This window comes from Leiobunum rupestre, chromosome 4 (assembly GCF_980474605.1).
Source record: "Leiobunum rupestre chromosome 4, qqLeiRupe1.1.hap1, whole genome shotgun sequence".
Lineage (NCBI taxonomy): Eukaryota > Metazoa > Arthropoda > Arachnida > Opiliones > Sclerosomatidae > Leiobunum > Leiobunum rupestre.
Window position 1 is genome coordinate 16,547,297 of NC_143387.1, and position 11,760 is coordinate 16,559,056.

Here is an 11,760-nt window from a genome sequence, read left to right on the forward strand (position 1 = left end):
GATCTAGGTCAATGTCCAGTTGTTTACATTTCCACTTTTTTGAATTTCTAGGGCTTAATTTTTTAATTTTATAAAACTTTTTATAATTAAAACTATTTAACGATGAAAAGTCTAATTGAGAGTCCGAATCGTAATCACTCGAGTCTTCCATGTTCTAATTTCGTTTCCAGGTCTAAAATATTATTCTAATTACTATTACGAATAATTAATTAATGAGTTTAACTTGCCTTCGTGGGTGGAACAACAATTTTTCCTTCCGTCTGCTCAATTAATTTTTTCAGCCTGTTTGTTGAGTTTATTATTCGAATAACATCCATGGATAGGGTGTTAGCTAAGAATTTCACCCTCTTATAATCACCCTTCCAGAGTTCATCTTGGGGAAGATGTTTGATGTTTTTATATGAATATATCTGGATATCTAGATATAATCCCTTGTCGCTCGCTTTTTTTCTCGGAGTTTTAGTTTCGTAAGACACTCCCCCTTTCTTGACTTTCACTGATTGTTCGATACCGACTTCTTCGATGTTTGACATGCGACGAACCTCTTGAATATAGTCCCCATCCGATTCGTCCGATTCTATTAACATCTCCTGTTCAGGACTATCGAAAACTGAAACTACCTGACTCGCGGAGATTTGACTATTACTTGTGGAAGCCATTTTAGCCTGTTATGATTCAATAGAAAATTTTGCCCTTTTATACCAAATGTATTTTTCATTAATTTTTTTTCGAAATATAAAACCTTGAATATTAAAGTGATTAATACTACAAGGATAGAACCTAGTTATAATTTATCAGTATTTCAACGGTATTTAAAATTGTTTGTGAATGTCAATTTAAATATAGACATGTATAAAAATATAAAATTATTAATTATTTTTTTGAAGGACTTTATATTTAATTTTCGTGACAAAAAAGACAACGCCCTAAGAGTTTTAATATTATTTTGCTTTAAAAATCGATTATGGATGTAAGAATTTTGGTAATTACAGGGTTAGATGTTTTAAAATTCTATGGGAAGAAATATATTTCTGCGAGGTATAAAATTTAAACGAATGGATAAAATTATATTTCTGCAGGGTGTATTTGATAAAAAATTGTCTTTTGACTTGATTTTAAAACAGGTTAAAATCAGGATGTAAAAATTAAATATTCTGAAATCTTTCTTATAAAAGCATGATTTTCAACGTATTCCTTTTATAAACCATGGGCTCTCGCGAAGTTTTGACTGTTTCTGGTAAGATTACTCATCCTCTCGCTATTAACCCTTTTTCACTAAAATATTTAGCTTTACGTAAAGTTAGGAATTATAACCTTTTTAAAATTAACGATATTTCAATTAGAGTTGAAAATTACTGTATGAGAACTGTCTTTCTTGAGTGTAAAACATTAATAGAACCCTTTAACAAAATTGTTTTTGCCTGTCCCTTTATAAAAAATTCTTTCAAATTATCACCAGCTGTTTTCGCTTCGGTTTTTTCTAGAAGAATCAATAACAATTCTTGTCTATTTGACGTTCATTCTGTTAATTTTGTCTGTCCCCACGAGGCTTTTGAGTTTGACGGCTTATTGTTCCACACTCAATCCTCTCTTGAAGGCTGGTTTTCTTACGAAATTTTACGCCTAATTGGAAAACATATGCGCCTATATAAAAATTTAAATAAGATCCCATGGTTCCGTCAACATAAAAATCGTAGGAGCCTTCAACGTGATCTTTTAATACTCTTTCAATTACAACAAGTTTCCTTTTTCCGAAAAAAACATTTATCTATTACCACTGACTTTCGCCTAACACGGTATAACATCCGTTTGGAATTAGGCATGATCGTTCTATTTTTTATTAATGATTTGGATCGACAAGAAGTTAAAATAGTTACAACTTTAGAGTAAGGAATACTAATTTTAAAAAAATAATTACAATAATTAAAATAAATATTTTTATTTAGTTGCAAATTATCTCGACCGAATCAAAATTTGAACGATCGTCGGCAACTTTTCCAACTGCGACTCAAGGTAATTACAAAAATTTATTTATTTTTAAAAAACTAAAACTATTTATTTTTTGAAATAGGACTCAAACCTGATAAAATTTTAATTTTTTTATTTAAAGACTTTTTTGTGTTTTTATTTTTTAATTTGTTTATTTTGGTGAAAGGTTTTAATTTTTAAAATGTTTTATATTTTTTATTTTAAATGTTTTTATTTTAGAAAGTTTAAGTGTTTAAATATGTTTTCCAAATCAACTAGCTTTATTAATTTAATTCAGGCGGTGGAGGTTGTTTTTAATATTTCATAATCTACTTTTTCTTTTTTAACTAGCTTTATTAATTTAATGTTGGGATTGGTGTAAAGTTCTTTTTTCTCTATATTAAAAAATCCTTTGTTTTCATCTTTTTTATCCAACGCATTTTCAAGAAATTTTATTAGTACATTTTGTACTAGATTTAATGTTTTTCTATTATTATTATTATTTTTTTTGTTTCTTCATCTCTTGCGCTATCTTTTTTTGTTTCTTCATCTTTTTCGCTATATACACTTGATCCTACCGCTCATATCAAACGACCCATTGATTATTTATTATTCTTTCTGGTTTTTTTCCGGTTCTTTTTCATGTATTCTATGTACTTTTTTATACTAATATCTGTTAAACTTTAATGTTTTATGTTTGTTTTTGTAATTGATTAGTATATTAACTGAAAAATGTCTAAGTACATTTTGTACTAGGTTGTTTTTTTAAAAATTGAATATAATTGTTTTTATTAATTTATAAAAACATGTTTAAGAAGGATAGTGATAATTAGTTAACCTTCGTTGTATTAAAAATTAATAATTATTCCCAAAGACAATATTTTTAAATTTTTAAATAAAAGTCGGGCTTAAACTATAAAATCTCAATGTAAAGGATTTTACCAGGAGAAATCTAGACTCAAGATGTCTGGTGAATTACATCTAAAGCCTGTACTTTCTTTGCCGCGATCTTTAAAATTGTTTCTCTTCGAGTAGTAAGAATGTTTATTCTTTGTAATACTCGTCAAATTTCGCGATGGAATCACAAGAATTTAAAGTCTGAACTTCGTATGTTAGATCAAATTCAACATGTTGGCATTGAACAACATTCGATCTGTTTTAATTCAGACATTCTCGAACTGTATACTTCCGAAGCGATTAAGACCAAAACCAGTGTTTTATTCGTGCGATGATAGAGCAACAAAAAGAATTCTTGTGGTAAATATTTTTTAGATATATTCGTTTTTAATAGGTTAATTTATTTATATTTATAAATTCTAGCCTGAATTTCCAACCCGACATCTCGTTTTGTACCGAAGAGGAAAAATACCTTCTACGAATTGATGTAATTATAATTATTTTTATTATACACTTAAAATATTTTTTAACATTTGTGTTTTTATATTTTTCAGCCTTCAAATTATTTATACAACCTTCTTTAATTCTTTATTATTAATTTTGTTAGCTTTTAGTTTTATTGTTAGTGTTTCATATGTTGTTAAGTGTTTAAAAAATATATTGAAATATCATAGTTATTAAATATTACAATAACTAATTGTGTTTTTTTAACTACTTAAACTAGCATTGTTTTTAAAATAATAAAATATTTGCGAATAACTTATTTATATTAGTTTAATTATTTAAAGTATTTTGGGTGGGGCCAAAACCGCCAAGGGTATAAAGCGAAGGTCGCGAATTCGTTTCCCCATCTCGCAAATAACTAATTAGCATTTTAAACGGCGAAAAAACGAAAAAAACGAAAAAAATGACACCAGAAGTAAATAAGTGGAAGTATTTGGTGGGGTCACACATTACCGCCGATATCTCGGTTCGACCTTGTTCGATCGTGACCAAACTTGTTGATTTGATAGACCGAGGCTTAGTGGTTGTTGACAGGTGTCAGGCGTCGAGGTCAAAGATTATCTTCAAGGTGAAATTTGAAAACAAAAATATTTTCGATTTTTCCAAGGACAAAAATTTTTTTGGAAAATATTTTGGGGGGGTGGGGGGTTGTTTTGGTGGCCATCTTGGCGGCCATCTTGGAAAAAAAGGGTTCATATTTAGTTTCCTACTACTGTTATATCTTGCTTAAAGTTTAAACTACTTAGGCCTAAGCCTTTGTAAAACAGGTTTAAATTTTGAAATGGAGGGTAGAGAATATGATTGTGGTATGTGTGGTTTCATTGGGGATTCAATTGAATCGGTGAACACCCATCTTATAAATATACATAGAAACGAGAGTTCCATATGCGTTTCATGTAAACTCTGTCCTTATAAAACAAATAGTCTTTCAGCTTTTAAAGTACACTGTCATCGCTTTCATACAAATGCATACCAGGAACCTAGGCCAAACTTTCAACAAGAGAGAGAAATATTTTTAAATGAGGTACTGGATGGTGAGGAATCTTCAGATACTGATATTGGTAACAATGCTGAACCAGATCCCAGACCGCTTAACAGAGATAGAAATATTGACTCTGTTCGTGATATTTTAGGTCAATTTTTCCTTAGATTGGAAGCAAAACATGGCTTAAGTCAAAAATGCATAAACAATATCGCAGAAGAGACTCTCTATTTGCTGAATGAAGTTGGTAGATTCATTAGGAGTGAAATAGTTAATATGGCTGAATTAGTACCAGAAGGTCAAAATAGAAATATAAATTTTAGAGATGCAAGATATGACACAATTTTTGAATACACTAGTATCGTTAAGTCATTACTGATTAATGACTCACGAAAGAAATTTTATACACAGAAGTTTAACTTATTGGATGTTGAACCAGTGTACCTTGGAAGGAAAGTGAAAAGAGTCAGGGGAAGGCTACAACCAAACAGCCTTTATGGCTATTGCATACCATTTTTAGAGAGCCTAAAGGCTCTTGCTAGGGTACTTGATGTAAAATTTTGGCTACTTAACTCTCACGCAAGTGATAATGATATTATGCAAGACTGGTGTGACGGTGATTTTTTGAAGAGCATAGGCTATCAAACTCTTTATGTCTTCAAATTATACTTCATGTTGATGACATTGAGACCGTAAATCCAATTGGCACACACAGAAAAACTCATAAGCTTACTATTTTTTCCTACGATATCATTAATATTCCACCCCAGTTTCGTTCTAAACTTCATGTAAAACAACTTTTAGCAATTGCTAGATCTAGTGATATCCGGCAGTACGGTATGAAAAACATATTGTCAGATTTTATTCAAACCATGAATAACTTTCAACAGGGCGTAGATCTCTTAGAAAATGGAACTATTTTTAAAGGAGTAATAGTTGGAACTCCAGCTGATACTCCAGCTTCAAACCAACTATGGGGTTTTAAAGAGGGTGTGGCTTTCGCACAGAAACCCTGTCGATCCTGTTATGGTGAAAGGCCTGATATTTTTGAGAAGTTTTTTTAATCAGATTGCATTTTGAGAAGTAATGAGGAACACCTTGATATGTGTGATATATTAGATGAAATTAAGACTAAGGCCAATCGAATAGAATGGAGTAAACAATATGGTATATATAACAGATCTGTTTTATTTTTTTTCGAAGACGCAAACTTAGAGACTGCTGTGCATGATCCAATGCATGTTCTTCTGCAGGGTATTGTTTTGCTAGAAATTAAGGCAATGCTGGTTCATTTTGTTAATGTTGATAAGTTGTTTTCTGTATCATGGCTAAGTACCCAGTTAGAGATATTTGAATCTTTTTACTTAGAATCCAACTCAAAACCAACTTCGATAGATCCCCAAGCTCTTTCGGAAAAGGGTCATATCAGCCTAACAGCATCAGCATGTCTAACTCTGTTAGAAGTACTGCCATTTATTTTAGCACAAAAGGTTCCTGCAGATGACAAAAAATTACTTCGTTTTATTTTATTAACTAAAATAACGTTTTTAAGCACTAGTCCTTATGCTATGAAAGAGAGTTGCACAGAACTAGCTATAGCCATTAATGCCCACCATAAACTGTTTGTAACAGAATATCCACAGATTAGTCTAACACCTAAATTTCATTACCTGATTCATTTTCCAAGACAAATACAGCGTTTTGGTCCACTTAGGCATCAATGGTGCATGCGTTAACATTTTTAAGGGAAGAAAGTGGGGCTCTTTTAAAAATATTGCACTCAGCATGAGTCGTTACCACCTTCTGCGCAGCTGTTACTACCAAAGTAATTCAATAGGATCCCCCAATGAAAACTTTTTGTATGGTTGCGATGAATTTAAAATATCAAATAAAATTGAAGTTCGTGAACTCAATAGAGATATGCTAAATTTAGTTGCTCCTTGCCTAGAATTTGCAGGGGATGAAGCACCAGATAATATTATGATTTTGAAAGAACTGTCAGTACATGGCCATGTTTACCGACATGGTGCAGGCTTAGTTATCTCACCATTGGCCAATAAATCTCCTGCATTCGCAATTATTGACGAAATCATAGCCACTAAGCTTTGTCATCTTTTCATCGTGAGGAATGCTGAAACATCTACTTATGTACCACATTTGAATTCCTTTAGAGTAGTTTTTTCTAACACTCGAACCACAATTAAAAGGGAATCCTTAGTAAACCCATGGCCTTTAGCAATCCGACTTTTTGGTCAAGATCAATACATGATGAACAAGTATAGTTGTTTCATAGAACAACTAGAGAGTCTAATTGATTAATTTTAATTTTGGTTATACACAAAATATTAGTTTTTTATATCTAAGATGTTATTAATATTATTTTGAAAAACCAATTTAAAGGAAAGGCCGTCCAGGTTGAAAAAATGTTTTTTTTTTGCCAAATTGGAAGATCATGATATATATGTAATAAAATAAATGGTATTTCACGTTAGAATATCACTCTGCGTTGTTTTTATTTATTGTTAAGGATTTTTCAAACTGCAAAATCGTTTTTTCAACCTAGACCTTTTCTTTGAAATATAATCTTTACATTTAATTTATTTTCCAATGTTTTAAGAAATTTTTCAATAATATTTTTAAGAATAATTTTAAAATTTTAATTTTATTTCAATCAGAGCCAGAATCTTATTTGAAAAAATTTATCAATTGACTATGCTTGATAGCAGGGGTTGTAATAGGGGGGCGTGTAAAGAATGTGTTGGCGAATGCGAAGAATACGAAAAACCATCTGTACAATAATGCAACAATTGCAGTTACTGTGGGTGTCCACCCTCTAAACATGAAAAAGGTAAAACGAGAACCCTAAAACCACAGTACAGAAAAGTAAAGATTTTTATATATCTTCAGTTTCGAACTTAGAAGTAACAGCTGTTAATGATTCTGAAAAAATGGAGGTTGCTGATACTGTTACTATGGCAATTATTTAACCAAAAAAAAAATAGAAACTGGCATTCAAATTGAACCAATGATTCCGACAGAAAATATTTTTCAAATTGGTTCCACGCCTTCATCAGAATTCAGCTGTTCCTCAGTATTGAGTCAGAAAGATGGTCAACATTTCCAGGTAAAATTAGTTTTCAAAAATTGCCGGTTTGTTTCAATTTTTCAATGACAATTTTAAACCTTCTCACTTAATTGTTTGAGGGTTATGAACTGCCAAAATTTTCACCCCTTATATCGAGTGCTTTAGAAACCGGATCTTTAATATCCAAGGGATATTGGTCTTTATTTATCACAGAATGTGCCATACATTACATAAAGTATAAGGACGCTTGCAGCCGAAGTGCGTACAAAAATATTGGCATGTCAATGATTGAAAAATATCCTTTGTTGGAAATGAGTGGAAGTACACCATGGGTAAGTTGTGTACTTTTAAGCCAAATACTAAATGTTAACTTTTAGATTATTAATTTATCTTTACTATTTCAAATCATAATCAAACATATCTTCCAGAGAGAATTCACAAAGTGCCTTAGTCTTCGAATGAGGAAAGAACGAAACAAAAGACAATCAAAGACGAATGACCCAAAGGGGTTTTTAAAGCTTGCCAAACTAAGTTTTGATTCAAACGCAGACAACAATGAAAAAATTGAAAACTCTTATGAACAAAATGAAAATCCTACTACCAACCATAATTCAGTTCATGTTGATGCATCTAACAAGAAACAGATAACAAAACTCTATTCAAGCGAAAAGAAAGATCTAATTAAGAAAAAGAAAATTTGGTAAGCAGAAAGAGAACATCTTTTATATTTCTTCTTTCTTCTTTCTAGAATTATTACTTCCTAATAAGATGTAGACATTGCTACGTTTGACCATATAAAGCAATACACTTAGTAACATCTTCAAAAAAATTCTAGAACAGGTAATTCTACCTTCCCTTGCGGTAACATTAAAATATTGTAAAATCACCCTCAAAAGTTAAGAATTATTATCCGATGTCTGACCAAATGTAAATGAAATTCCCTATATGTTCCTCAAGAGCTGATAACAGACTAAAACCAAGTGTTTTTATGGTTCAGATCTAGTTTTAAAAAAATAATTTTTTCAATCTCTTAGCTAGGTATACATTTGAAATAAATAAAAATATAAAACTTTCAGTTGAAATCCTGATAAAAGGTCATACGTAATTTTCTACAATTATTACTACCTAATAAGATGTAGACATTGCTACTTTTGACCATATAAAGCAATACACTTAGTAACATCTTCAAAAAAAATTCTAGAACAGGTAATTCTACCTTCCCTTGCGATAACATTAAAATATTGTAAAATCACTCCCAAAAGTTAAGAATTATTATCCGATTTTATCAGTTTAATTCCAATAGTGTCCTTATTTTTAAATATTCCATTACCTTTAAATTTCGAAATAGCTTATTACACTAAACAGAATAAGAAATACCATTAGAAATACCATGATGTCTCAATGTTTAATTAGTTAAAGTTTTTATTTTTTAGTATTAAAACCATATTATTGAAATTTTAGTTTTACAAACATTTAAAAAACGTTTTTTAATCGAAAACATATTTAAATTAAAACGTAAGAAAAGTAATATTTAAACGTTTATTTGTTAATATTATTTATATCATATAAGCTGTTATTATCTTCATAATACTAATGAATAGAAGATATTAACTATAAAAATTAACAAATTGTTTATGAAGCTTAATATTTTATTTTGAATTGATATATTTTTAATTTTACATTAGTTTTTGCCCTAACTTATACAAAATTGTACTTGAAATTGCAATACTTGAGCCTAGGATGCGCAGCGACATTGAAGCTTTAGTGTCTCCTAAGGGGTATTTTTACAGAAGTGAATAATTTGTTTTAAAAAAACGTTGATGCTAAAGAAAAACTGAGTTATCGTTAAGAGTATCTGTTTTAATTTAAGAATAAGAGTGTTTAACAGTTTTTAGTTAAAAATTCGAAAATTATCAAAGAAAAAGTTAATTTTAATGATAACTTCCGAAAATATAATAACTGCGTTAGTTGACCCTCAGCTTGGCAGTTTTATCTTATCTCAGTGAATTTGAGTATAAGTTGACTCTGTTTAAAAACAATTGATGTAGAAGTTATCCTATATGATAAATGGTTAATGTGTTTTTAATATTAAACCATAGCTACACCAGATTAAACTTCAAAGGCTCGCTGCTCTCGGAAGAAAGAGAAAATGACCTGCTTGCAAAAATGAAAAAGGAGTGGAACCAAAAAACTAAAGATTGGGGATCTATTAAGGCACTGCTAAGGGAAACATATCCTAATCGAACCAAATTTCTTCATGAAAGTGAAGACTTCACATGCAGTTTACTTTTTGAAAAATATCACTGTTTCGATAACTGGAAAGTTGTAAGTCTTTTTTTTTCTTGTACGATTTAATCATAAAATGAACAGTCTTTATTAGACTGCAATTTTTTGTGTGCCCTCTAATCAATGCACCAATATAAGATGAAAATTGCAATCCGGTGTCAACCAGGCCTTGTCTTTAGTTCAAATTTGTTTATAACTTTTCGTTTTGCATTCTTCTCATAGTTTCAATATGAATTTCATTTAACAATTGGCACGCAGGCACGCAGTTATTCGAAGAATGCTCTAGAAACATCGAGAAGTTTATCAAAATCATTGTTACTCTTTCCCATGAAGAGCTAAAAGCTCAGGTATTTTTATCTGAAGTTTTAATATTTGGTTTTTTATACTATTATCTAATATTTAAAAAATAGGGTAAAAACAGAAATTTTGAAGTTTTTGACGTTTTCCAAAAAAAAAAGGAATCTTTCAATCCCGTGGAGTGAAATCACTCCAAGTAATAACCCTAATTGAAGTAAGTGTCGATATTTATATACCAGTATGTGGTTTTATCAATTCGCTTCTAATTTTATTTTAACATCATAATTTTAGACTGAAAATTTTGAAGAGGAACTGCAATGCAGAAGTTCCGGTGCACCAATGGCAGTAGTTGTCATGAAAGAAAACCACTGCTCAGAATGTGCCATTGTGGGTTTTAAGGAGAAAATTTATTTTTCGGGGAAAACTCTGACATTATCTGTAATATTACAAGGCTTATTAGCAATTTATTATTCTCTGGAGTTGGATTACCCGAAAGAGTACGCCCAAGCACTTGGTTTTTGTGCCAAATGGGTCTTAAGCCACGACTACACTAAGCTGGGCTCCAAAGCCGTAAAATATAATCAAGCTTTTTCGAAGCTCTGGTAATAAAAAATAAATAATTTGTTTGACAAAATACTTGAATTATTTTACAACTAAGCAAACGTTGCAATCGCTAATAAGAATACACTTCAGAATTTGTAGAGTTTTAAAAATTTCTCTATTCAAAATTATTAAGCACTGAAAGAACACATGGAAAACGTATGTGTTCTTATAGTGCATTGGGAAGTGATCCACATGTGTATGTGATCTTATCCAGTTAGGATAATGATCTAGTTGTGTACATGTGGAACACTTCATTAGGATCACAAATGGTACATTACTAGAACACATGGGCTCATTATAAGAACGGATTCCACCCATTTGGAGAACGTGTACTAAATGTGTTCTTGAAGCGAATGTGATCTTATTCGGTTACAGTTTTTGGTGATCTTATAGTGATTTTATAGTGATCTACATAAGTACTTTCAATTTGCAGTGTATACTTGCAATATTGAGAACTGCCTCTTGATTGAAAATTGAAAAAATTGTATAAAACATTTAAAAACCCACATACTAAAAGGAGTTGGCGTGGCCTGCCCTTTTAAGTGCATGTATTTGAATAAATTTAAAGTCATATCTTCGTTTACGTCACAGTTGTCGAGAAAGCGTAAACGAGAAATGGAATCTTTTTAAGAAGTTAAATTTTGTCAGCCTGAAGCATTATGTGATCCCCCCGAAAAACTATTGCAAATCCCGAAAACAATTGTGCCTTACTGTCATGTTTTTATATCCTAATTCTAGAGGGCGCCACCTCCTTAAGTAAAACTGTTATTCTCGATTATTCTTTTGCTTACATCTACTCCTCACAAAAAAGCCAAGCCGGTTTTTGTTATAGAAGATTCCAGAACTGAGAGCCTGGTCTAGCTTCTAAAATCTTTGTAACCGAGTATTTTCATTAAAGAATCTTTGTTTATACTTAAATGATTTAAAGTTATTAATGGTTTCCTAACCAGAGATTAGCTGTTAGCTTATCAGAGTTCAGTTAATAATTATCGAATAGAATAATAACAGAAACCCTAAGCCTAGGCTTCGAGAATAGACGTAAAACTTACCCTCGTCTGTTACATTAATTGATAAACTAATTACGGTGACAGATGATCATCAATCTGATTTTGAAGATCCAGAGTTATTATTTACAAGA

General features: G+C 30.8%; 1 protein-coding gene across 1 annotated transcript; it reads left to right on the forward strand.

The window, feature by feature from the left end:
* Positions 1-6,968: 6,968 nt before the first annotated feature.
* On the forward strand, positions 6,969-10,061 carry LOC149946496 (uncharacterized). Its single transcript, XM_090170784.1, has 6 exons — positions 6,969-7,199; positions 7,259-7,475; positions 7,556-7,768; positions 7,865-8,136; positions 9,536-9,761; positions 9,945-10,061. Exons 2-6 carry the CDS (start codon positions 7,377-7,379, stop codon positions 10,059-10,061), a joined length of 927 nt encoding a protein of 308 aa, XP_090026910.1. The 5' UTR covers positions 6,969-7,199; positions 7,259-7,376.
* Positions 10,062-11,760: the final 1,699 nt, after the last annotated feature.